Source organism: Rhizopus delemar, genomic scaffold (assembly GCF_000149305.1).
Source record: "Rhizopus delemar RA 99-880 supercont3.10 genomic scaffold, whole genome shotgun sequence".
Lineage (NCBI taxonomy): Eukaryota > Fungi > Mucoromycota > Mucoromycetes > Mucorales > Rhizopodaceae > Rhizopus > Rhizopus delemar.
This window is the reverse complement of record NW_027137836.1, coordinates 880,413-906,900: the sequence shown is the minus strand read 5'-3', so window position 1 is coordinate 906,900 and position 26,488 is coordinate 880,413. Positions and strand designations below refer to the sequence as shown.

At 34.8% G+C, this 26,488-nt stretch overlaps 11 protein-coding genes across 11 annotated transcripts; 3 read left to right on the top strand and 8 right to left on the bottom strand.

Annotated features, from left to right (window-relative positions):
* Positions 1-407: 407 nt before the first annotated feature.
* RO3G_12309 (60S ribosomal protein eL42) lies at positions 408-1,047 on the bottom strand (the record flags this gene model as incomplete). The annotated part of the gene is made up of 3 exons (XM_067666893.1): positions 408-502; positions 560-782; positions 1,045-1,047. 3 exons carry the CDS (start codon positions 1,045-1,047, stop codon positions 408-410), a joined length of 321 nt encoding a protein of 106 aa, XP_067522994.1.
* Positions 1,048-1,454: 407 nt separating this feature from the next.
* Positions 1,455-2,991, top strand: RO3G_12308 (uncharacterized protein; the record flags this gene model as incomplete). Its single annotated transcript, XM_067666892.1, has 3 exons — positions 1,455-1,787; positions 1,872-2,548; positions 2,712-2,991. The coding sequence occupies 3 exons, from the start codon at positions 1,455-1,457 to the stop codon at positions 2,989-2,991; spliced, it is 1,290 nt and encodes a 429-aa protein (XP_067522993.1).
* Positions 2,992-3,239: 248 nt separating this feature from the next.
* Positions 3,240-4,117, bottom strand: RO3G_12307 (uncharacterized protein; the record flags this gene model as incomplete). Its single annotated transcript, XM_067666891.1, has 2 exons — positions 3,240-3,843; positions 4,035-4,117. 2 exons carry the CDS (start codon positions 4,115-4,117, stop codon positions 3,240-3,242), a joined length of 687 nt encoding a protein of 228 aa, XP_067522992.1.
* Positions 4,118-4,472: 355 nt separating this feature from the next.
* RO3G_12306 (uncharacterized protein) lies at positions 4,473-5,203 on the bottom strand (the record flags this gene model as incomplete). Its single annotated transcript, XM_067666890.1, has 4 exons — positions 4,473-4,683; positions 4,853-4,871; positions 4,945-5,002; positions 5,135-5,203. 4 exons carry the CDS (start codon positions 5,201-5,203, stop codon positions 4,473-4,475), a joined length of 357 nt encoding a protein of 118 aa, XP_067522991.1.
* Positions 5,204-5,805: 602 nt separating this feature from the next.
* RO3G_12305 (uncharacterized protein) lies at positions 5,806-7,049 on the bottom strand (the record flags this gene model as incomplete). The annotated part of the gene is made up of 4 exons (XM_067666889.1): positions 5,806-6,193; positions 6,252-6,468; positions 6,530-6,858; positions 6,910-7,049. 4 exons carry the CDS (start codon positions 7,047-7,049, stop codon positions 5,806-5,808), a joined length of 1,074 nt encoding a protein of 357 aa, XP_067522990.1.
* A 1,120-nt stretch (positions 7,050-8,169) lies between these two features.
* Positions 8,170-8,406, bottom strand: RO3G_12304 (uncharacterized protein; the record flags this gene model as incomplete). Its single annotated transcript, XM_067666888.1, has 2 exons — positions 8,170-8,186; positions 8,310-8,406. The coding sequence occupies 2 exons, from the start codon at positions 8,404-8,406 to the stop codon at positions 8,170-8,172; spliced, it is 114 nt and encodes a 37-aa protein (XP_067522989.1).
* Positions 8,407-9,625: 1,219 nt separating this feature from the next.
* On the top strand, positions 9,626-10,537 carry RO3G_12303 (uncharacterized protein; the record flags this gene model as incomplete). The annotated part of the gene is made up of 4 exons (XM_067666887.1): positions 9,626-9,644; positions 9,699-10,156; positions 10,216-10,420; positions 10,500-10,537. 4 exons carry the CDS (start codon positions 9,626-9,628, stop codon positions 10,535-10,537), a joined length of 720 nt encoding a protein of 239 aa, XP_067522988.1.
* An 825-nt stretch (positions 10,538-11,362) lies between these two features.
* RO3G_12302 (uncharacterized protein) lies at positions 11,363-11,757 on the bottom strand (the record flags this gene model as incomplete). The annotated part of the gene is made up of 3 exons (XM_067666886.1): positions 11,363-11,451; positions 11,501-11,593; positions 11,646-11,757. 3 exons carry the CDS (start codon positions 11,755-11,757, stop codon positions 11,363-11,365), a joined length of 294 nt encoding a protein of 97 aa, XP_067522987.1.
* Positions 11,758-12,599: 842 nt separating this feature from the next.
* Positions 12,600-20,370, top strand: RO3G_12301 (uncharacterized protein; the record flags this gene model as incomplete). The annotated part of the gene is made up of 16 exons (XM_067666885.1): positions 12,600-12,857; positions 12,910-13,734; positions 13,795-14,297; positions 14,345-14,436; positions 14,490-15,226; positions 15,279-15,745; positions 15,797-15,888; positions 15,986-17,010; positions 17,064-17,130; positions 17,200-17,221; positions 17,403-17,532; positions 17,585-17,912; positions 17,964-18,107; positions 18,160-18,389; positions 18,439-19,254; positions 19,315-20,370. 16 exons carry the CDS (start codon positions 12,600-12,602, stop codon positions 20,368-20,370), a joined length of 6,792 nt encoding a protein of 2,263 aa, XP_067522986.1.
* Positions 20,371-20,547: 177 nt separating this feature from the next.
* Positions 20,548-21,171, bottom strand: RO3G_12300 (uncharacterized protein; the record flags this gene model as incomplete). The annotated part of the gene is made up of 1 exon (XM_067666884.1): positions 20,548-21,171. One exon carries the CDS (start codon positions 21,169-21,171, stop codon positions 20,548-20,550), a length of 624 nt encoding a protein of 207 aa, XP_067522985.1.
* Positions 21,172-21,638: 467 nt separating this feature from the next.
* RO3G_12299 (uncharacterized protein) lies at positions 21,639-25,783 on the bottom strand (the record flags this gene model as incomplete). The annotated part of the gene is made up of 14 exons (XM_067666883.1): positions 21,639-21,836; positions 21,897-22,247; positions 22,296-22,763; positions 22,813-22,902; positions 22,954-23,047; positions 23,099-23,165; positions 23,222-23,285; positions 23,339-23,471; positions 23,522-24,421; positions 24,481-24,641; positions 24,714-25,142; positions 25,201-25,342; positions 25,407-25,548; positions 25,621-25,783. 14 exons carry the CDS (start codon positions 25,781-25,783, stop codon positions 21,639-21,641), a joined length of 3,402 nt encoding a protein of 1,133 aa, XP_067522984.1.
* Between the last annotated feature and the right edge of the window lie 705 nt (positions 25,784-26,488).

The following is a 26,488-nucleotide window of genomic DNA, read 5'->3' as shown; positions in this document are numbered from 1 at the left end:
TATACCAAAGCACTTGTTATTTTATAACAAAAGGTACTGGGACGCATTTCGGTTTTTTTAAAGTAGATTAAGGCTCGACAAACTTTTCTTTTTCAAAACTTCTTGAAATTTATAGATTTTGTGATACACAAATAGGCCAATGTGGATCGACAAAGAGATCAAATAAAAAATCCAGGCCATATACATAATAGTTTTTGATCTCTCAAAGCAGATTCCGTCTTAATCTTAAAGCTCTGTTGTAGCAAAACAATAGAAAACTTCATAACTCCTTTTTTGGCAAAAGTATTTTAAAGGATCAATGTGAAAGACATAATACTCATTTTTAGATGCAAATATAGGCATAGATTAAAGAAAGCATTGAAAATAATTCCTTCGCTTTATTAAGCTTTTTTCCATTGTGTTGCAATTTAGAAAACGAGAGCAGCACCCTTGGTCTTCTTGTCACCACCCAATTCGAAGTGCTTACATCTCTTGAGAGCGATTTGCATCTTGTACTTGCAAGCTATACACAAAAATTTTATCAGTCTCATGTCTAGATTATATTGTAATTGATACTTACAAGTACATTCAAGACGAAGGACAACCTTCTTGGTAGTCTTGGCCTTCTTGTGGAAAACGGGCTTGGTTTGACCACCATAACCGGATTGCTTACGGTCATAACGTCTCTTACCTTGGGCGAAGAGAGAAGCCTTACCAGCCTTGTATTGGGTGACCTTGTGAGGAGTGTGCTTTCTGCACTTGACGCCCTTACAGAAGGTGTTACGTGTCTTGGGAATGTTGACCTATTCAATATCGTGAGCATAAAAGTTTTTGAAAAAGGAGAGCCACAACATAAAGAAAACTGCAAGGCTGTATCTATTGCGTTTGTTCGTAATCTGCAAAAAGAAAATGCCACAAGAATGTTAAGATCCAAAGATATACATTTTTTTTTTTGGTTTGTGTTGAATGCTTCAAATAGGATACATCCAAATGTATAATCCTTTTCTGAGATTAATCGACCTAACATGGATTCTTATGTGTGGTTCCCCTGTGGATGCATCTTACCATCTTTAATCCAACGATATGCCAAAAGAGAAGGAATCTTCTTCTTGCAGAGCTGTATTGTGGTTTTAATCAGAACTTCTTCCCGAAGGCAAATACCCGGACCGGACAAATAACCATATCTGATCCAGTTTCTGAGAAACAAAAAAAAAATAATAATCTTATTAAAGGATAAAAATACATACAATACTTTCATCAAGTTCATTGCTCTCATTGTATGTGCTAAATATTACTTTGTTAAAGTGACCCGAGATTGTATCAAACAAGTGTTGAACACAATTTTTTTTATTTATATTAATATAAAAGCTGCAAAACATATATGTGATACAAAACCAGTTGCACAAGAGAGATATTACTTCAAAATTTTCCTAAACCTTTTCTTTTCTTTCTTTTTTTTTTCATTTTTGGTAGACATGTCATTTCTCAAAGGACGTATACAACTTCCAGAAAACCAAGGCATGAGAAGGAGAAGTCCTTGGATAAGCTTTATTCCTTGCTGTATGTACATAAATACAAACCGAATTCAGCTTCCTGACGACTCCGACGATGAGCAACTTGTTGATGAGCAAGACACCCACAGTTTTGAACAGCAGGCATATACGCCCAACCATATTTCAATATTTAAGGATCAATCTTCACAGCAAATTTTGTCACGAAACCCTTTTGCTCGAGCGGGAGAAGAACTACAGGAAAATCAAGTGAAGGAAACAGAGGAAGAGGGGGAAGAGGAAGAGATGGGAAATAAAGTAAAGAAAAAAAAGCTATTTTTGAGTATATAGAGTGAAAAGTAAAAAAGAAAGAATGTCTAATATGATTTTGATATATAAAAGGCAAGTGGAAGCAAAGAGCTTATAGAATTTAAAGGCACCACATCTTTTACCACTCGAAACTATGAAAACGAGCCTGATTGGACGGAATTATACCAAGACGAAGAAGACGATAAGGAGGAAGACAGTGCACCCAACAAGGTGGTTGAAGATGATGAAGACCAAAAAGAGCAAGATCAGAAAGATACCCCAGAAGAATCTGACCACTTAAAAGAGGAAAGGATACCTCAGATCGAAAAAGAGGTGTTACACTTGTTACCCCTACCAGAGCTGTCACAAGAAATACCGCCCAACATGATCCTTAAAAAATCCTCATTTGAAAAATCCATGTACGGTGAAGAGCCTCTTACCTCAGGAAGTCGCTCCAATAGACAATCCTCATCCACAAACCGATTTTCTCAAATTTCTTTTAGTTCAAATCCTCGACCAAAAGAAGAGATCACTAAGGTCGAAACATTGGGTCAATTGAGTGAAGTAGGTGACGATCCATTATCAGAACCATCAGAGGAAAGGAGACCCTCGGTGCAAGAATTTATAAGCGATAAATTAGAAAATCTTGGTGAAAAGCTAGCTTTTATGAAGAAAACTATAACAATGGAAGAAGACTTGTCTGAGGAAGAGGAGGAAGATGATAACATTAAAATGTCTAATGCAGTCATAAATAAAGAAAACGATTCCGAGTAAAGCAAAAAAAAGAGAGGAGACAGAGAAAATCATTGACTTTTTTATATGTTTATTATCCTCTTTTAATAGATCAAAACAAGATAATAAAAGAATACCTCTTCATCGAAGAGCAAGTAGCTCATTTATAGAAGTGGCTGCACGTCTTATGACACATATTAGTGGTGATGATACTTCTTTTTCGTCTGTACTTTCTGTATTAGCTGAATCACCACCAGCAGTTGAAGAGGAAGGAGATCTATTTGATTTTACTAAAGTGATTGAAATTGGTAAAAATATAAAGAACCTTAGCGAAGAAGCTGTTGGAAGTGGTATTCGAATGTTTAGTGATGTTGCAAACAAAGTAAAAACTACAGTTGATTTGCAAGAAGACGAAAGAGATTTATCGAATGAAGAGGATGAGGATGACCACGAGAATGATTGGATGCATACTTACCTTTAACCGTCTTTTCAACTTCATTCTATTAATCCTTCGTTTATTTTTTGGTGAGTAATTTATATAAATAAAAGAAGCCAAGACTCAATGACTAAGATCTATATACACAACGCCTTTTTATTTGCAAAAAAGCACAATGAAAAAAAAATTTGACATATAAGCAGGTGTAAAATGCAAAGAAATATATACAATATTAATCTATAAAAGCCATTTTCCATCATTATTTAATTCTAATCAACCTGTTCAACAGATTGTCAAAGGTCCATCATCTTTACATCGGACTGCACAGCTTCATTAGTGCTCCAATGAAAGAAAGGATAGAGATCCCTAGGCATTAAGACGTCTCTGGTATTATAATTATTTGTAGATGATGACGAAGTAGTATTTGATGAGTGCAATTTCATCTCTAGTGTGGTTGGCTTTTCTCCATCTTGATAATTATTCACATCATGGCCATTGCAACTGTGTACTGGCTGCGGTCTATCTTTTGAAGCTGGAACAACGGACAATACCTTTTGCTGCTGTTCACCATTATCTTCATTATCCATCATTTGCTGTGGCTGTTTACTGAAATGAGCTACAATCAGACAGCAACATATAGCAGGATGCAGGATATTCACAAATTCAACATGATGAGTGCTGTAGCAACTCAGCACGTTTTGTGCTTCGAAAATGGCATAAAGTCCGCTAGAATCCAATCGGTTCACACTCGCAAAAACAAGAATGAGAACATGAAGTAAAGGAAGACTGCGTTTAGCAGCCATTGCATCTGGTACTGTATCATCATTCCAAGGTCTTTCATCTTTACTTATACCGTCCTTTCCGGGACATGTTTTTGATTTACAATAGGTAATGATTCTGTCAAAGATAAAAGTTAAATTGCGGTATGTGAAAGATTGATCCAAACAGTACATAAGAATGCTTTTGGGCAATGGGTTTACCCAAAGAAATGCGACAACATATTAGTAAATCCAATAAAAATGATCTCTTGGTCAGTATTGACAGCGTAACCATTAATTTTACCAAAAGGTTAAGCTATAGCCACATACTCAAGAATCAAGATAACCACATTTGAAGGGAGTGAGCTGACAATGGTCAAAATTAAATTCCCACTTACATTAAGGACACTCATGGCCGTGAATCCCACGTCACTGTTTTCATAATACTGATTGGACTGGTTGATTTGTTGATATTGATGAAAAAAGAAATAAGTGTACCAATGATAACAAGAATGCCATTTCGCATGATACCGAAAAAGAAAAAAAGTAAAGCGTATTTTGGATATCGCTTTGGCAATGTTTAAAGACACATTGTACACTGTAAAGCAAAAATAGGCTGATGAGACCAAAGGCAGCATCAAGTTTCATGTGTGCCAAGTACTTGAAAAAATCCCAATATTAATGGAAATCTTGTGTACTGATGTTTGGAATTCCAAACTGTTTGGACATATTTTCAATAATAATCGTGATGGCCGAATCACACATAAATCAGGCAATTACAAGGGCTAGATTTTTATGGTTATAAAAAGCTTTGTACAAAAAGGAAGAAAGACTATCTGAGATAGAACCAACCAACATAAGGAGTCTTACAAGCCCAAGAAACATGGCAACAATTCCTGTGGATAAGGAACGCTCGGCAACAGCTTCAGATCCAGTAATGTTAAGATTTGAACAATTGCTTTTGTAACAGTTTGCCCAACTAGCAAAGACATGATAGCTAAACATCGTCCATGTTAAAATAAGAGAAAACAGCTAATTTAAAGGGTAAGAGTGTTACCTGTGGGCCCAATGCTGATATCTTTAGAGACAACAAACAAACAATAAGCACAGAGTCCTACAAATGCAGTGCTGGTATAAAAATTATTTACATCAATGAACTTTTTAATGCTAATTAAGTAGATTTTATATTATTATAAACCCTATTGCGGTTGTAATTTCGCAATTTTTGCATAAATCATACATTGAGGTACAGTAACAACACCAACAGTTGCACCTGCGATAAGATCACGGATCAGCCACTAACGAATATGTTTGTTAAAAAATAAACATATTTTGTAAGATCAAATTACTACCATTAAGTTATAACGATAGATCCATAAAGTTATCGGAAACAATCCAAGTTAATTTTCTTTATATATGTAGGTAAATACTAAAAATTCTTTTGTTTCATTTTCATAAGAAATAGCTTCATAATCAACGATGATTTCTTGTGAACTCATGTTTTATCAAGGTGAAAAAATGTAAAAACATAAAAAAAGGGACAACTCACAAAGATGAAGGGTTTTCATTATATTATGCTTTATATAAAACACTAATAAGCACACATTAATGTCGCAGTATCACACAGTCAACAATGTATCGGTTTGAAATGTTTACTCAAAAGCTGAATTCAGACGCTTATACATAAAAAAGAGCATAGGTATTATTATGTCAAGTCGATTGTAAATAAAAAGTTAAAAAGGAATCAAGTGCGATCAGCTTTATCTTAGAAAAAGAAAACGAGGCGGCTAAAAAGATTCCTGCTAGAATTATCAGTGATTATAAACCAGTCATGCAGATTTGGCCATCGGCAGACACTTGAAGTTTTGATCTTTCATAGCTTCTAGTTTCTTGTCAATTTAAATCAGATGAATATATGGTTGTATTTCTTGCATCAACATAATCATTTCTGATGCAAAATCCGTCTTTGATATAAATAAAAGGCAATTGGACATATTTTTAACTTGAGGTGCCAAAAAAAAGTGTTAGATGTTTATTCAAACTACAATGTGTAGATGCTTTGAACTTAAAGAGAGATGCAGTTGAAGTGATGACTCGCTATTTATCTTCTTGATTCTCGACTACGAGAGCGACGGCGAGATTCTCTGCTACGACTGCGATTACGTCGACTACTACTATAACTATCCCTGCTATAACTACGGTGACGTTCCCTACTACGATCCCTTTTTCTTTTATATTTATCATCTTCGTCATATCTGCTTCTTCTGCTACTGGTACTACTTTTACTGCTGCTCCTACTGCTATGTCTGTCGTCGTATTCATCTTCATATTTTCGTTTTGAAATTTTCTTGAATAGACTTGTATCCTTATATTCATAAGCTTCCTTTCTAGACTTGTATTTTGATCTTGCATCTTTCTCTATATCCTCTGGCTTTGCTCCCAAACCAAGCAAAGCTTCTCGTTGCTTTACCGGAGTAGGTGGTGGTGCACTATTTTACCACATGTTAGCTAAATAGGTTCAATTTTCAATAACTTTAATATCCTTACGGTGTGCTCTTTCGATTTCTTCCAATACCCTCACCTTCGCTCCATCCTAATCCACGTAGCAGTGCAGCGCCAAATTCATCTACTGGAATATTTTCATAATCTTCCATTGTTGCTTCCTCTGGTCTACTTTGTACATCGTCTCTAAATGCTATCGTTTCATTTGCGGGTATGACTTTTACTGGTCCTTCATCTTTCTCATCTAACTCTCCTTTTGACTCTAGCAAATAGATATTTTAATTTTATGTTGTCCAAGTATCGCTAGAAAATTTCAATAATACCTTTTAAAATTGCTTCTATTGCACGCTGTTCTAAAGTCTTTTGTATTTCTTGTGGATCATTGGTCACTATTTGCTGTTCTGTAACAACAGTTTCTGTAGTAATCGCTTGCCCATCCTCAATTATATTTTTTGTCTTTTTCTGTTGAATTTGTAAACCAAATGAATCTGAACTTTGCTGAAGTACTTCTGGTTTTGTTTCTTCTGTTGTAGATGGTTGCTGCGCCCGCGCAGGTATAAACAACTCTCGTTTACGTTTTGCAGCTGAACGCCAATCGGCATTAGATAACGGTGCAATGCTCATGGGTGCATTCTTTTCTTTAGGCTTTGCTCTAATGGAAAAGATCAATATAATTGAATGACGCAATTTATGAATTTTTTACTCTTTTATTTGATTATCTTCAATACCGACAACAAATTCATCCTCTACCCTTTCATCATCATCATCACCTCCAAATACTGCTTTTTTTCTTTCAAATCTGGGCCTTGCTGCTTTTGATTGAAGAGGTAATCTAGCAGACATTGCGCAACTTGATAAAAAAACAGTATAAAATAAAAAGTTGGTTAAAATAGTTTTGATAAAGCACAAAGCAGTCACAGGTATATTCATGCTTTCAACACGTCAGTACAACATCGAATCAGCCTGTAGCAGTTTCTTGTTTAACAGCTTCATTTGAAAGAAATGATAAGCCGAAAAAAAGATTAGATAATTTGTGCAATGACTTAACAAATAATGATATTGACATGTAACATTTGTGAAGATTTATTAGTAAAGCATAAAGTATAGTTAGGCATGTATACCACCTACAACTCAACAATAATTCGTTGCTTACATGCTTTTTTTTTTTTTTTTTTTTTTTTTTTTTTTTTTTTTTTTTTTTTTGAGAAAGAAAAAAAAAAGCATTACCTGAATACCATCTTCATTTTTTGGCATTCTTTTTTATCCTATTAATTGATGCTAAATACAAATAATTTATCAAAAAGGATTCTTGAGAATACACGAGCTACATGGAAATAGGGGCATGTTTTTATACTTGTTTATGAACAAGAACACTTTATTTACCCTTAGTACCTAAAGTCAAATTGCTCGTTTGCGCTTGAAACAGTTTAAATAATCGATAGAAATCAATATTGTCAACTTTTGCAGGATTAAAGATGAAAATAGTATTAAAAAAGAACGTTTGTTTATGAGCTTTGTGGCGAAATAAACTTGGTTAAGGCATTCTTTTTGACAACTACTCTACATAAGAAACCATAGTATAGCCGTAGTGGTATCGGTTGGACATTTTCTTCTGAAGCTATAGATAATTCGCATAAATTCTTTCTGTGCTTTGAAGATGATTCTGTACTTAGTTTTTTTATTATTATTATTTCTTGCAGAGAATACCATTCGAATCCTTTTTTACACAACTCTTAAACAAGAAACTTGGTTGTTTAGAAAGAAAAAGACTGCTGATGTAACCTCTGTGATATACAAAATTATCAATGTTCTCTTTCGTTTTTCTTTTCTTCTCTTCTTTTTTTTTACTACTTTCTCATAAAATGCTAACTATAAACTATTTGCCAAAAGAAATCATGTCAACAATACTTTTGCTGCTTGACAAGAGAGATATACGCCAATGCTCACTCGTAAACAAAATGTTTTACTTGGCTTCAGTACCTATATTGTGGAAAGAATTTATAATAACTACAAGTGAAAAGCTTACACAATTCATCAATGCTTTGGATTCTGCAATTTATCATTGCAGAAATAGTGTTAAATTTATAGATGTTTGTGACTTACCTATCAAAGATGAAGAGCTTTTAAAACTCTTATCCTTGGTACCTTGTTTAGAAATGATTTGGATAAAGTTTGCAACAACCTTTGCAGACAAAAGCATAATGCAAATTCCCCACAACTGCAAACATCTTAAAAGTCTTATGCTTCAGTCTGTAAATATATCAGACCAATCAGCTCTCGCCCTCAGTCAATGTTTACAATTGAAGGAGATTTACTTTATCAATTGTCCCAATATGACTTTCAAAACTTTGTATCTTCTCACTAACTTACCTATTGAAGCCTTGACATTATCCAACTGCGATTATATGATGACAAGTGAAACAGCTCGTGTCATACGCTTGTTTGCCTATCTGACGCATCTTAGCCTGTTTGACAGTGATAATGACTCGCCTGAATTCCTTCGCTGCCTCACAAGAGACACTACAAACACGTCTTGTATGCCAAATATCCAATGCTTGTATATAGCAATGCCTTCAATATCCTTTTCTGCTATTGAAACGATCTTCATCTCGTTTTTAAAAACACATACACACCTACGCGAATTACACTTGAATTTCAAGGACATATCTGAGAGCATACTGAAGGCTGCCATTTGCCATCTCCCTGCCCTCGAGCTCGTTTATTTTACAAGATTAAGAGAGATTTCAGGAAAAAGCGTGCTTAGTGCTGTGAATAATATCTCTAAACTATCAAGTCTGACCATCTATGCAGACCGATGTCATGACCTTGATGTTATCGAGATATATAACAACTCTAGTTCTTGCAACATCAATCTAGAAAGCATTTGAACTTGTACATCTTAAAGATACCTTGAAATATAAAAGAAGCCTAATGTAAGACATTTTTTTTAAAACTTTTAAAAGGGCCTTTGGTTCCCAACCCTTTTTTTTCTTTTGGAAAAAAAAAAAAATCCCCCCAAGGGGTTGATTTTTTTTCTTACAAACAGGGAAAGGGGGTTTTAAAAGGTTTTTAAGGCCCCGTTTTTTTGAAAAAAAAGGGTTTTGTTTTTTTCCCCCGGGGGTTTTTCAAGCATTTTTTTGGGGGCCCCAATTGGGGGGGGTAAAAAAAAAAAAAAAAAAAAAAAAAAAAAAAAAAAAAAAAAAAAAAAAAAAAAAAAAAAAAAAACAATTTGTCACGAAAGATATCAAATGCATGATTATATAACGAAAAAGATTAAAACATTTTCGTTATAAAGCTTTTTAATGCTTCAGTAAAATGTTTTATTATGTGATCACAGTTTATTTTTGACACGAAAATTGTTTGTTTTCTTTTTTTTTTTTTTTTTTTTTTCTTTCTTTCTTTCCGTAAAACATAAAATAATGGAAGAACTTTATTCTGGTAATTCATAAATACAGCGAACTGAATTATTCTAAGTAAAATACATGTGTTTAGAGAACGATCCTTCTTACAGTCAAACACGCGTCCCTTCAGGAATTGCACCACCTACATTACGAGATCTAAGAAGAGCAGACGATCTATCGAGTTATAATCCAGCCACTTTACGAGTAACGCATAACAAGAATCGTGATCAACGCTATCAACCTTATTCTCTTCATGATTCAAGACCACCTCGTGAATATAGACCATCTCCTGATTCAAGACAATCTTATGATTCAAGAGCTCCCCATGATTCAAGACCATCTTACGATACTAGATCAGCACCACCATCACAACAGCAAGCTGCTTATAAACCTAAACCACTTGATTTAAAACCTCGTGTTGATTTTTTAAAGTGTCAAAAAAGACTCCTGATAGAGGAATTAGCTAGTTTGATCAGATTAAAGGATACTGTGATTGACTATGATTTTTTGTGCTCAAAGGCCAGTGTAGACAAGGTCTATCAGTTAAAGGTAAGCTAGATAAAAAGTAACTGTGCTTGTTTGTTCCTAACAAAAGATGTATGTTTTAGGAAAGGATTCAATGTGCACCCAAAGAATTAGTTTCACAAGCAAGATCAAAAAGTAACCCATTTGAAAGAATAGGCAATTCCATTTTCATGAATCGAGCTGCTGTGAAATTGGCAGCGATAGATGCAGATTTTGGATTGACGGCTACTAAAAATGATGAACCATTGAAGTTTCTTGATATCTGTGGTGGTCCAGGTGGTTTCTCTGGTAAATTAATTGATAAAACAGAGGGGAAAGAAGACTTATTTTTTATTCGTACAGAATATTTAATATGGAGAATATATAGTTGGGGACAATCATGTCAAGGTTATGGTATTACATTAAAGATGCCAAAAGAAAAAGATGAAATGAATTGGCATGTTGAAAAGTTTAGAGAGGATATTCCTAAAGACAGACTTACAATCATACACGGGCAAGATAATACGGGTGATATATATAAACTTGAAAATATCAAGCAAGTAGAATCGATTATCAAACAGGAAGCAGAAGGCGTTGATCTCGCAGTAGCTGACGGTGTAAGTTACAAATAATATCGACTCTTGTTGTTATAGTAATATACCATAGGGATTTGATTTCTCGGGACAAGAAGGACAACAAGAAAAAGTTGCACAGAAGCTATTGTTATGTGAAGTAATTACAATGTTGAGCACTTTGAAAAAGGGCGGTAATTTTGTTTGCAAGTTTTTTGATATGCTGACACCATTCACTATTAATCTTGTTTGGTTACTTTATCAACTATTTGATGAAATATGCATCGCTAAGCCATTCAGTAGTCGACCTGCTAATTCAGAGCGTTACGTTGTCTGTCGTTCATTGACAGTAGCGCATCCAACAGATCTTATTGATAAACTATCGAGTATTCTTACACATATGGACAGTGGTAGCGATCAGCAGTTTATTCCTAGAGCGATATTAGAAGATGATGAAGATTTCATTGATTATGTGAGAATGAGAAACTTTAGATTTATTACTCAGCAAATAGAGTCATTAGAAGAATTTAATATGTTTATACAAAACCCGTACGTATGCGATTATTATTATTTGCTGAAAAAACAATAATAATTGAATTCTTTTTAGGCAATTGAATCCTTTTTATGATCAAGAGCAAGTAAGACGTCATTGTCTTGAACATTGGAGAATACCTTTTCATTAGGCATCAGATTCTTTATTCTTCTTTTGTTGCTCATAATAAATTGATCCTCCAACCATGGCTAGTACTGTAAAGCCTTGTGCAGCAACTATTATAATAATATAAGCCTTTCTATTATTTACTTTGCATGAACAAACCTCTTAATCGAAACATGTTATTAGCATAAGCTCTATTTCCCATTTTTAAACCAACAGTAGCAGCAATAAGTGCGAAACAAGTTAAAGCAACACCTAAATTATATATTTTAGTGTGTAAATAACAATAATGTGGTGTGTGCTTTACCAGCAGGAACAAAGGGTTCTTCTCTGCATTTTCTCTTCATTTTATCTAATTGAGTTTCACCATTCATGGCAATTCTCATTCTTTCTAATTCATCTTTTGAATATTCCTTCATTCTAAATAATTTTGACAAAAAATGCACACACACAAACACACAAAAATTTTTCATGCCAAAAAAAAATAAGCGCTGTTTCAATAAGATGACAAGGGGTAAAACACACAAACATATGCTAGATAATCTCTTGAGCTTATCATAACAATACTGAAAGATATCTCATTAGGAAAAAGCCTTTTTCTTTGTTTTCGAGCCTTATTTTTGCTGAATGAAATAAACAATTTTCAGGTCTAAAAGTAAGCTAATTTTTTCTCTGTAAACAATCACCCACAGTGCCTAGCAGAAACGGATCTCTAAATGTCTACCTCCCTTCTCTCTTGGTTTAGATGATTTACACGTTTGATTTATATATCAAATAAAGCATGACTTTTTTACAAGTCAGCCCCCTCCCCCTTTGGGTGTGGAGCAACCCCTTCTTTAAATCAGCCCAACTTGTATTACTGTAAAAAAGAAGATAAAATGTATGCAAGATGATATAAGGGAGAGGCTGTATCACTATTTCACTATTTTATTTTTCCTATTTCTGAGCCATATGCAAAAAGGGAGGAGAATAAACTTTTAAGCTAAAAGAGCCCATTTGTATCTCAGCTAATAAGAACAAGCAAGAGAGAGGGGAAATAATTTAATTACATTTTCTTCTTTTTTATTTTTTTTTTTTCTTGTATATAAAAAAAACCTTTATATATTAGCAATATATAAAGTAACTATTAATAAAAAAAAAAGAGAGCGAGAAAGAGAGAGAGAGAAGCCAGAAAAGAATAGTACATCAAAAAAGGAAAAAAAGAAATACAACCTTTTTTTTTCTTCTTTTTTTTTTTTTTTTTTTGCTTCAGTAACAAAATATGTCAAGTATAAAACGACAATCAGTTCCTAGTAGTAAAGAAGAGCTTGTTGTGGGTTCTCGAGTTCTAGTGAATAATGAGTCTTCTGGTACGATCAAGTATATTGGAACTACCAGTTTCCAAACAGGAAAATGGGTGGGTATTGAACTTGATGAACCAGAAGGGAAAAATAGTGGTGTTGTTCAAGGAAAAAGATATTTCGAGTGTAAAACAAATCATGGTGTTTTTACTAGACCTGCTAACGTGAAACTCATTGAAGTAAATTATAATAGTAATTTATATGTATCATTTTATAACAATTTTTCTATAGTCAGCTCCAAGTGAGAAAAAGACAATGATTCCAAATCAACGTAAAAAATCAATGGCTCCCGTAAGAAGAAAATCCATCGTCGAACCAACAAAAAAACCCGACCAAAGAAGAAAATCCATTGTTGAGCCACCCAGTCAAAGACGTAAATCGATCGTGGAACCTAAACCGGAAAGAAAATCGGCAGTTGAACCCATATCTCAAAGAAGAAAGTCCATTGTCGAACCACGGGAAAGAAGAAAATCTGTTGTAGAACCACGGGTAGAAAGGACAAAGTCTATCGTAGAACCTAAACCACAAAAATCTACCGTTTCTCCTATTAGCATGCAAAGAAGGAAATCAGTAGCTGCCGCTTCTCCTCCTGCAGTAATGAGAAGAAAGTCTATCGTTGCTCCTCCTTCCCCTTCTACCAAAAGACCCACATCTTTTGTCGGATCACCAAGCAATAGCAGTATCAAGAGAATATCTAACTCACAATCTATCTTGAAAAGAACTCCTATCACAGCTCCTACTACACCTGATCACCATATAGAGGAGAGTGAGTTTGATATTCTTTGTAATGATAATACAATCGCTAATTCTACAACCATTGCAAGCCCTGTTTCTATTGAAAAAGACGATGATGAAGAAGAAGAAGAAATAGAAATAGAAGAGCCAGCCAAAGAGGAATCGATAGGGGAAGAATCCGCCATGGGTGACTCAGCTATGGGAGAATCAGCAGAAGAAGAAGAAAGCACAGTCTTGGGAGAAGAGGAAGTTGTGACCATTGAACCAAAACCTGTGTATGGCTCTTTGGCTTCTACTAAACCTATAAGTAAATCAGAACAGGTAAAATACACAACGATTCATATGCATATTTATACTTTATATATTAAATATGTCGACTAGACTGTTCCATTGAAAGATTATGAAGAACTTCGATTTAAACTCAAAATACTTGAAAACAAACGTCAAGAAGACCGAGAGAGATTTCGAGAGCATGAAAAGATTAAGGAAGAGGCCGAACAGTTCTTGACTCTACGAAATAAATTACAAGACAAGATCTCAGAACTTCAAAAGGATGTACGTGATGCGAGAAGAGAGCTTAAAGATGTGACGAGTGAAAAGGAAATGTTTGAGAGCAAATACACAGATATGCTTGAATCCTTGGAAATGCTGACACTTGATAAAGAGGTGGCTGAAGAAAGAGCAGAGAGTCTACAACAAGAGACAAATATACTAAAAGATAGAATTGCAGAAATTAGTATTGATTTGGATATACTCAAGAAGGAAGCTGACATAATGAATAAACCACCTATGGAAAGAAATGGTGATGAAGAGCAAGAACGAACGCCCTTGGAAGTAGTTCAATTGGAAAGACATAATGAAAGACTCAAAGAAGCTTTAGTCAGGTAAAGAGAATGATGCAAAATCTATGTACGTACTTATGTCAATCCAGATTACGTGATGCTACTACTGAACATGAAGCAGAATTAAATATGAGAATTAAAGAACTTGAACAAGAAAACTATGAATTGGAAGAAATCAAATGTGAGTTCTTCTCTTTATCATTGTGTACCTCATTCTAAATCTACCGTTTGTAGTCCAATATGAAAAAGCAAAGGAACAATTAGTCACTTCTGAAATCTTGATTGAAGATTTAAAGATTCAACTCGACGATGCCATGGGAACAGAAGATTTGGTTGAACAACTTACTGAGAAAAACTTGAACTTGACTGAAAAGATGGAAGAATTACGAGCTACATGCGATGACTTGGAGGCACTCAAGGAGCTTGCAGATGAGCTGGAAGAAAACCACGTTGAGACTGAAAGACAACTGCAGGCTGAGATCGATCACAGAGACATGTTGTTGAGAGAACAGGTCGAGCGGTTGAGAGCCAATGAAGAGACAATGATGGACTATGAAGCCACTATTGAGCAGTTTAGAGAGTTGGTCAATCACTTGCAGAATGACTTGCAAGATTTAAAACAAAAGGAAAAGGATGATCAAACTGAAAAAATGTCACTCAGTAGCCAGTCTCAAGCTATGATGTCCCTTAACCTTCAGCTACAGACAACAGTGATGAAGGCACAAGCTAAATCAATCGACATTGAATTACGAAAGTTGGAGGCCATTCAAGCCAATGATCGGTTAAATATGATTCAACCCTATCTTCCTGAATCCTTTTTCAAGACAGAGAATGATCCAATCTCTTGTTTGCTCTTGTTTAAGCGACTCGAATTTAAATCTGAACTTGTCATTAAGCATTTGGATCAAAACTATCCTGTCAGCGAAAAGATTATGGATAACGTCACTGAAAACTTAATTACTATCTGTGAGGTAAATTATAGTTTATATTGTATAAAAAGAAAACTGACTTGGGTTGTCATAGATTAAGCAAAGAGCTGGTTGGTTAAGCTCATTATCTGCTAGGTTCCAAACACACATCAAGAACTGTGACCCAGAGATATTTACCAAGATGGGTAAAGTCTATGCTGACTTGACAGGTGTAGAACGAAAGATGAATAGTATTGTTGAACAACTCAGAACAGATCAACTGAACGAAACCTTCTGCCTAACCGAAATCCAAAGAATTATTTCTCAAGTAGAGCATTTAGTTGAAAACAATTTGGGTGGCGAAAAGAATAATGCGGATCAATTCTTTGGTTTAACAAAGGCACTGGATCTAAATGCAGATAGAATGATTGTGATTTTCACTTTTGCTAGACAATGGTTGGATCATTCAATCAAAAAGGATGGATTGGTGATTGATGTAGGTGTAGGACAAATGGAACAAGATTATATGGAACCCCTTGGAAGATTAATTACACAAGCAAAGAATAGTAAGATTATTACAAAGTAAGTCATACGCATTATACCTGAATATATTTATTTATAAATGTATCATAGGAAATTGATACGTCAATTAGAAGACAAATTTGAAGAGGCTTTAACATTAAAGGGAGAACATTTGAACCGCTTCAAAATGTTGCATGCTATTAGTACAAAGTTGTGCCAATTTTGCTTTGATGCAAGTACTAGTTTGTTATGAATGTGTGTATATGTATATTAATATATAAGCTTATTAGATATATAAAGAATTAATGAATTATGTGGAAACTAAAAGAGGAAGCCATGAAGAACTCGAACTGTCTTTTATCAAAAAGCTACTTTGTGAAAAAGGGGATGAAATATTTGAAATGACAGAAAGTTCCATGTGGGAAAGTGCTCTTAGAACACTTAAATCATTGACAAATGAACTGCAGACAACTTACACACAAGTAGAAAATGATGAGAAATTGGATAAGATTACAACCAAAGTTGCACCTTGGATTCAACGCGCATCTGATATCAAAGCAGAGGTTGTTATCAATCATGAATTGGAACACAAGTTACAGCAACACAATGAAGAGATCATAAAGCTGATCAAGGACGTTAAATTTAAAGACCAGGCACTTCAAGAAGCTGATGTCAAGATTAACTTGTTAGAGAAAAGAATGGAAGTTGCTAAAAAGGAAATCGAACATATCAAGACACTCGAAGATGACTTGGAGAAATCAACAAGACAAGAGCAGCTCTATGCAGAAACAATGGAAACCTTACAGAATGAAAATGATGCCTTGGAATCAGAGATCAATCAACTCAAGAAAGAGGCCAATAAACGAGAAGAAAAGAGACAGTCGATGTTGAGAAAGGCTAATTTTGACTTGGAGGAAGATAGTACAACAATGCAAGAAATGGCAGGCAACTATTATGAAATGTCGAGTCAAATGGAGACATTAAAGACCTCAGTCCGTTATCTAAGGTCAGAAAATGCACATCTAAAGAGTCTAGACTTTTGCCGCTCACTTCAATTGGATTTCAATGCCTATGATAAGAAGGAAGAAGGAAATGATCGTTTGAAATCGATTGCTAGAGAAACCAGAGTCTTGGTTAAGGATTTACGTACGGCGAGTGCATCACCAAGAATTGTTCGACTTTCAGATGAGAGTAAAAAGAAATCACCTGACTATCAATACCAAACACAGCAATCTGTGTTATATACACTCAAGCAACGTAGTGTACAGTTGAGAAACCAAATAAATGATCAACTTCAAATTACGACCAAAATATTAGACAATAAGGTACATCATCATCCTAGTACGCGCTTTTAATCTAAATATATATTCTATCTTAGGAATCTCAACCTACTAAAAAGCTTGGACTTATCAAGATACCCATCCTTCAAGAAGCTGCAAGACACTGTATTCATTTAAGGAGTGCAACTGAATTTGAACGGCTTCATAGTATCTTTATACAATCATAATTTATAGACCCGATAATTCGACGTCATATGTACAACTTTTTTTTTTTTCTTTTCTGATTTTTATTGAACCTTTTCCTTTTATATAAACATATTCCCCCCCCCCCTTTTTTTCTCTTTTTTTTTTAAAAAAAAAGAAGAGAAATTATACAAGATTTATTATTACTATTATTAAAAACAAATACCTTTTTTAAACTAAAAACTATAAAAAAGAAAGGACGTAATGTCAGGAAATAATATTAAAGTCGTTTGTCGTTTCAGACCTCAAAACAAGCTAGAGATAAAAGAAGGTGGAGTGCCAATTATTGAAATCTCGGAAGATGGCACTGGTGTTTCTTTAAAGGTACTCTGAATTGTAAAACTAAAAAAAAAGGTACTAAAAATACTGTACTCAGGGGAAAGATACGTCTTCTTTTTCATTTGATAAGTGTTTTGGTTCAAATACAAAACAAAGCGAAGTATTTGAATATTCTATCAAATCGATTGTAGATGATGTTGTGGCAGGTTATAACGGTACTGTCTTTGCTTATGGTCAAACAGGTTCTGGTAAAACCTTCACAATGATGGGATCTAGTATAGATGATGCCGAGAATAAAGGTATCATTCCTCGTATTATTGAACAAATCTTTGAAAGTATTCAGTTGGCTCCTACAAGTATGGAATTTACTGTCAAGGTTGCTTATTTGGAAATTTACATGGAAAGAGTCAAGGATTTATTAGTGCGTATGTATTACTATGCTACATGTGAAAATATATAATAACCCAATCATTTAGCTGCTAATGATAATTTGGCTATTCACGAAGATAAAATAAAAGGTGTTTATGTTAAAGGACTAAAAGAAGTTTATGTTGCAAATTCAGAAGAAGTTTATGATGTGATGAGGATTGGTGGTAATAATCGTGTGGTTGCATATACAAGTAAATAAGTACAAGCAAGAAAAAAAAACATTTTGCTTATAAATAATCATAGATATGAATGCTGAAAGTTCCCGAAGCCACTCTATTGTACTTGTCACCATCACCCAAAAGAATCTTGATACAGGGGCAGCCAAAAGCGGCAAACTTTATTTAGTCGATTTAGCAGGTTCAGAAAAAGTAGGAAAGACAGGCGCCTCTGGCCAAACGTTAGAAGAAGCCAAGAAAATCAATAAATCTTTAACTGCTCTCGGTATGGTCATCAATTCACTAACAGATGGAAAGGTATACAGATAATATATTATCATATCTATTGCTTACTCTTTCTATATAGTCAAGTCATGTACCTTATCGTGATTCAAAATTAACACGTATCTTACAAGAGTCATTGGGTGGTAATTCACGTACGACGTTAATCATCAACTGTTCACCTTCTTCTTACAATGAAGCCGAAACAATCTCTACTTTACGTTTTGGTGCTCGTGCAAAGACCATCAAGAACAAGGCTAAGGTGAATGCGGATCTATCTCCAGCTGAATTAAAGGCTCTCTTGAAGCGTGTCAAGACAGATGCTGTCTCTTACCGTGCTTACATTTCTGCCTTAGAGAATGAGATTAGTCAATGGCGATCGGGTAAAAAAGTTCCTGAAACTCAGTGGGCAAATCCAGATACTGCCACAACAAAGAAACCCAATGTGTTACCCATCACACCACCTCAGACGCCTACTGCTAGGTTAATCGAGGATGATTCAAGGCCATCTACCCCAGCAACTGTGCTTGGTAAAGATGAAAAAGATGAATTCTTAAAGAGAGAGCAAGAGCTTCTGGAGCAAATTGCAGAAAAAACATTGGAGTTACAAAATCGAGAGAAGCAAATGGAGGACATACAGAATTCACTAAAGGAAATAAAAGCAAAAGAAAAGGAATCGATCAAGGAGAATAATGATTTATTGGCTGAATTAGGTGAAACTCGCGTTAAATTAGAAAAGGATGGGTATAATAAGAAGGTCGAGCTTATTACATTAGATTCTTTAAGAGAAGCTAATTTGGAATACACAACTGAGTTGAAAGAATTAAAGGCCACTTTGGCTAAATTAAAAAATGACCAAGAAAAGAATGAGGATAGCTTGGAGCAAACAGAAACAGTTAGGGTAAGCAGCAAATATCAAATCTCTTTGTTTTTAATTTTTTTTTTTAAAAAAAAAAAATAGACAGAAGCAACGGAAAAGAAGGATGAGATTGAAAATAGCCTAAGTTTACAAGATGTTACCCCTGAGACTGTTCAAAAACTTCGACAAGATTTGCAATCAACAAAGGAACTCATTGAGCAACACACCATTACTATACAGAAGTTGGAGCAAGAAAGAGATTCTTTAGCAAACAAAAGAGACGATCTAGAGACACGTATCAGTCATCTCGAAGCAGAATATGAAGAATTATTAGATAAAACGATTGCGATGGAAGAAATGGACGAGGACCAGACAGGAGAACAGATTGTAAACACCATCTCAGATTTAAAGACCAAGATAGAGAGTCAATATGCCATTAAGCGTGATATGCAAGAAAAAGAGATTGAGGCACTCAGGCAGGACATGGAACAAAAAGTAATGGAAGAAAAGAGGCTATCCGATATGATCAAAGAATTAGAGGCCAAACAAAAAGAACTGAAGGAAAAGCAGCTGGCGCCTGTTACTCAATCAAAAGAAGCACTTGAGCAAAAAGAAAAAGAACTTGAACGTATGCGTAAATCGATGGCACAAGAATTAGCCGATTTTGAAACCATGAAAAAAGTGTTGCTGCGTGATTTACAAAGTCGATGCGAAAGAGTGGTTGAATTGGAAATTACGTTGGGAGAGACAAAGATTCAACAGAATAATTTATTAAAAGCAACCAGTAGCCGACCTCAACAAAGAATGGCAGTGTTGGAGAAGAGTATAGAAGAGCTGAGCAATGTACAAAAGCAGCTTGTAGATCAAAATACTAAGCTTAAAAAGAGCGCAGCTTCAGCAGATCGTAAACTGGCTGCCAAGAATGAGCACATTGAAAAGCTAGAGGTTTTATTAAAGGAAAATCAAGAAAAGTTCTTTAATGAAAGTAAGAAGTTTAACTCTGAACTTCAAGCCATTCGAGGCTTATTGGAAAAAGCACGTAATCATAAATCACGGGGTGGTTTCAACTTGTCGTTTGATTTCACAAAGCCAGTTCGTCGGGATGGAGGTACATCATCACAAACAAAACGTGAAAGCCGTACTTCTTGGTTTCGATAAATAACTCTTTCACTTCTTCAATATATAATACCCACACTCATTATTTTGTCACTATCACTTCTTACCCCCTCCCCACTTTATCTCCACCCCTTTAGTATATTAAAGAGAGTATATATTTTTTGTGTATTTAAGGGATGCTTTATTCTATAAAAACTCTATATTTATGTTTAAGAGATACTATAAGAACCCTATGTTTTTTGTTCCAACATCACTATGGATTGTCTTTTTTGTTTTCTTATTGCTTGTCACTTCATTAGAAAATCTAGAGCGAATATTAGGCAAGACCTCTCTACGCCACTGATCTTTACAAGCCTTGGTTGCCCTTCCTACGACGGCTGCAATACGTTCCCAACAAATAGTTGACATGTCATCCAAATTCTTTTCTCTCACAATCGCCTCCAACAATTCTTGTCGTTCGGCGTCATTCCACCGAGGCTTTTGGCTTGCAAAGGAGTGATCCGAATGTCTCTTTTTGTTAAATTCTGTATCGGATCGTTTCGGACGGCCACGGCGACGTGACTCAGTCATCTTGCGTACACTGGTAATGGAAGACAATGAGGACGAGGAAGGAAAGGTACGCAGGGAAGGAGGATGCTGTCTAGCAAATTCCACATTGTCTTCATAATCAATGGATAGCAAAATTTGAGAAACAGGTGGTAGCCGGTATTGATGAGAAGAGTCATAAGAACAGCCAGTGGAATTAGAGTTCAAGGAGATTTGAGAATCAAGTGTTTTAAGCTTCAAGAGACCTTCAACTGCTTGATCATAGATTTTTTGCTGATTCTTTTCAAACGGATTCATATTTTAGTGATGAAGAGCACAAGAGAAGGAAAAAGAGATGTCCTTTTATACATAAAGACGGCTATGGTTAACCATTTCATTATAAATCCAAGGAAGTTGAAATTCCAGTAACAACTTGATCCGCATAATCTCTCTTTTTCTATTTTTGTGTCAGGGGTTTACACAGACTGTATGTAAATATTTGAAGATCACTCTTGGAGTTCTCGGCTATAAAGCACTACCACATTTATTTCATTGTCTCCCCTTGCTTTCCATATGTTTTTCTTTTTCTATTTTATTGAGGACGTTGTTTATAATGAAATATTGTAAACAGGTTTAGTTGAATACATTACACAATCAAGATAAATTAGGATGTGCTATCAAAATGATAGAATAATACGAATAAGGAAGTTATATACATCTAGATACAAAGGAGGAACAACGAACTATATTACAGTGAATTTCTGTTTTTATTATAATAAATTGCTCTATTTCACTCTTAATACAGCACGAACATCCATCAAGAAAGAAAGCAACGCTTCTAAGAACTCTGTCGAATTTCTATTTGGTATGTGTTGTTGTTGTGGTATGGCCAAATCTAATGTTGTAAATGCTTCTAATAAACGTGGTTGATGTTCTGCTGTTTGTTGTGAAATGATTTGATGAGCAAGCATCATATACACATCCTATTATCATCATACGGTTAATATACACAAGATCTCGCCCCTTTTAAGATTCAACATTACTCTTTGTACATAAATTAAGACAAGTAGTGCCTCTGAAGAAGGTTCTAAGACGCTTGTATCCAAATGCTGAAATAATAAGTTATTCAAAAGTATTTCTAAAAATTTTTGCAATGAGGCCTTCAAGAACTCAATATTTCCTCTATTCATTTGTTGATTCATAGCCCATACAGTCAAAGGTGTCACAGCCCGCAGACTAAGAATATTGATCTCTGGTATATCATGTTGAATACCATATTGCAAACTGGCCATCAGATTATCAAATAATGCAGTGGGTAGGCCAGAGAGCTTGTCGGGGAAAATTTCGATTAAATGTGAAATCAACTGAACATATTGTCGGCATAAGGCTGGGATCTAAAAAAAATTAGAGCTGGCATTATTTCAGGTCGAAGTATTGCTTACTTTAAGCATCTCCAAATCAATCATTGGAATCACAACATTAATACCAAATAATACTACGTCTGCTACTCCTCCATCATTGCCTAATCCTTGTTCTTTTCTACTAAAGTCTTCTGTACCAGAAGCCATAATATTAGAAAGCATGGCTAATACAGTCGATATATCTGCATAAGGCTGATCTTCCTCTTCTTCTTGTGAATGCATTCTCTTCTTGCCTTGATTAGAGGCACCAAAAGATTGAAGGATTTGGATCATAGTATTAAAAAGCACTTGCTTATTCTCTGCCTTCAAGTATCCAAAATCAAGTCGTCCAGCAAGGTCAGAAAATAATTGAAGGATTATTAATTGTGCTTCAGATACACTTTTGTAAATATTCATTAATTGAATAAAGCTATCAAAGAAGCGAGTACAAAAGTTGAATATGATTTCTGTATTGTTGTATTGACAAGCAAGCGCCAAACCATCAAACATCTATCGTCATATAAGAGAAAGAACTATAAACTTGGTTTTTAATATTTACCTCCAAGGCATTAATCACATTATTGATAATTTCACCATTTTGATAATTTTGTTGATATTTAGGGTCATGAAGAATAGAGCCCAATCGTTCCTTTAAGAAAAAGTTTATTATATGCACTACACTCTACCTATTTATCTTTACCTCAATCATACTAAACATCAGGCCAAAGAAATTGCTTTTTATAGTTTCATCCGTTGCTCCACTTGAGATAGTTGCAAGTGTTTGAATAAGTGAACTAGAAACAGAGTATGAGCTAAAACATAAAGTTATTTTATATGCATATTACTTGTGTACTGCTTCTGGTAATTTTTGTAAATTCTTGGTGATAAATTCTACTAATGAAGGAAAGTGTGCTAGAAAAAAAAAATAGTTAGTCAACGCGAAGCCTAAATGCTTTTTAGACTCTTACCAGAGTGTAATAATCCCTGTTTCATGTTAATCGCAGTTCCACATGCATTCAACCATTGAATAAGCTAAAAAAGAAAAAGCGTTAGATATGCAAAATGTCTCGTGGGAGAAGCTTTACCTGAGTAAGCACATCAGGGTCAGCGTTCCAAAGAATGAAGTTATTTTTCATTTGTTCAACAAAAAAGTCCATTACTTGCAAACCTTTTCCATCCGAAGGACCAGGTCTACCAAAAGCTTTGGCAACATTTGGACTGTATGATAATATAAGACATACAATTAAATATGAACACAATACACGTACCTAATATAGTTGTATTCGTTTTCATTCAACAATAAATAAGACTTACACCATCTTTCTAAATACCAAATCAATGTTTCTGCTACACGAGGACTGCAGTTGGATGCCTCAACTGTATTAGAACCAAAACTAGACGTAAATCTAAATAATTCGATGAATGCCTCAGAAAGATGGACAACGATATCCTGATCATCACTTTGAGATCCAGAAAGTTGCATGATGCTCTCAGGAATCATCGGTTGTTCTCCTTTTCCAGCATCAGCAAAGATATGAGCTGCTATCAAAATGACCCAATGCATCTGCTCATGTATTAAAAGGAGCTCTTGAACATTATCAGTCGAATGTCCTGTGAAGAAACCTTTGAATTGCTCAAATTGTACACTGAACAACTGGTGAAGACGAGCAAGACATGGCTGAGGATTGATTCTAGCAAGTGTTCCGATACAAGTCAATTGATCTCCGTAAGTATCCCAATCTTTATATCCAGAATCAATCTCATCCTCTTCTTCGTCATCTTCAAGCACAGCTCTAGCATGTTCTAAACGTGTGTTGATATAGGTTTCCACAATTTGATAAGAGACATGTGTCAAATATTGTGTAAGGTGTTGTCTTTGATCTGGTGTCAATCCTACCCAAGAGGTGACATCGGCTACTTTGACCCAAGTTTGAAGGCACTCATCACATGCTTCACCTATCCAACCTTCATCAACTTCTATTACAGTACCTCCAAGACAGCTCACTGTGATGAGCCCAACTTCATTCAAAAATTGGAAAAAGTCAGGAATTAAGCATAATGTGCTGAGAGATGTGTTTTCAAGTAAACGTCTTGTGATTTGAATGGTGCCAAGCATCTGTGGACCTTGTTCGCTAAGAGCATCTGGGCTTGTACCAAAAACAGTAATACTATACAAAAAAAAACTATTGAACATCTATTTACATGAAAAGGAGCATCAACTGTTTACTCGTTTATCATCTGTCGAATGCCATGGATCATAGTTTCTGCATAAGTCTTGATGATGTTGGTATCATTATTAAAAAAGTCTTGTTTAAATCCAGAAAGCTGGATCAAACACTGTCTGCAACGGTGTCCTAATGCATCATCGTCCTTAACAATAGAATATGTCTACATATTGTATATCTTTAGTCTCAAGAACGGACAAATTTGTCTTATCTTTTTGTTTTTCTTTTTTTTTACCATAAAAAATAACCACAAGACTTCACTGTTACCAATGATAGGTTGCCATCGTTTTGGATAAATTACATAGCTGTGTTTAACAGAGGAAGGCCCATCTTCTTTATCAAAATCATCCAGATCACTTTCTTTAGCAAATGTTCCAGCCAATACTGGTTTTGAATCCAACACAAAATTCCAGTGTAATATCTTTTCAATCAATATAATCATCTCTACAAGTAAAATTGGTGGATCTGATACGATTGGTTCCGGACACTGACTGACAAAAGCGTGTAGTTTGCCGAGAACTTCTTGAAGTAGTGGTAAAAGGACACTGGTTTCAAAAAATAATTTACATTTGTGATGGTGTTCCCAAGTGAGTCCAATAGTGGCTGCTTTTGTATTGGAAAACTGGTCCATGAGAGCATTAGCTAAAGCAAGGCCAAGCACTTGCTAATAACAAACAGTTAAACACTTCATTTTCGTTTGATATTTTTTCTAATTATTTTACTGCATTTTTGGCTTCCATGTTAATAAGTTGTGTGATGTGAAGTAGAACAGTATCGCTATCGTCAAATCTGTTATCAAATAAACTACGTTTTGTAATTAAAGCAGACACTAAAACAAGTTGATCGCGAACATATTTCAAGATGCTATCATAAAAGTATTATTATTTTTCGAATTACCAACACATTTTGATTTCTCTTTCAAGCTTACTTTGGTCTTTGTAAGCAATAGTCCAATAAATAATGCTTCAGTTGACTTAAATAAGGTAGATCGTAAAGTGTATATTCTCGAACTGCAACATCACCAGCAGCCAGAGCTACTTGAAACTGAACCATAGGTGATTGAGCATGTTCTATAAATTACTTTTCTTGTTAATATTACGTACGCATAAAAAAAAAGAAAGAGAGAAAGAGAGGAAACAAACCTAAAATGTATTGACAGATTGGTAACACATTAGGTATTTGACGGAACTGGGTCAAAATCTGTTCAGCAGCTGCTCTTGTAGCTGGTACTTGAAAATCAGCACAAGCTTCTTCAAATTGTTTTGAAATGGCCGCATAATTTTCAGACTCTTGATTATTGTTCATAACCGATCTATGTAAAAATCAAAAAAAAAAAAAAGAAAAAAAAAAAGTATTCGAAATTTTTAGTGATTTTTTAGTGACTCGATTTTCTTCGTTTTCGTTTCATGCAGTACTAGGTTTTGAATAAATATTTAGACGTACTTTTTTTCTGCTGGGACAATTTAAGAAAATCTTAGTACGTTTTAGGAACAGGCACAAGATAGATTAATAAAATTTCAAGACTACTTTTAAAACCATTTGAGATCCCCAGCTAAGACTGTTTTTTTTTTTTCTTTCACAATTCTACTACTTGGTTTTCGGACAACGTCAGACAGTTTCTTTCTGTTTTTGGACGAAATCATTTTTAAGCTCACACAATGTCCTAATTAAAGTTAGACATACATAGTTTGCGTGCATTCAAGTTTTTGATTTTTGTGGGTGGAAACTATAAACTAAAAGAGAAAAAGCTGGTTGAGTAATGAATTCGACCTGACAGATTTTTTTGTACCTTTTATGACTGCTTCTTCAATCATATCACATACAAATTTAATTCAGGCTAGTAACATCATAGAGAGTAGTTACATGTGATTGGCTGAAGTTTGTTGGAATTAAAAGGGTAAAAATAAGTGGAATTTTTATGTGAAATAAAACACACTGTCAATTGAGTGAAGATAGTTGAAATGTTTATGTTATTACTGGAATTTTTGAAGATAAAGGAAGGTCATTGTT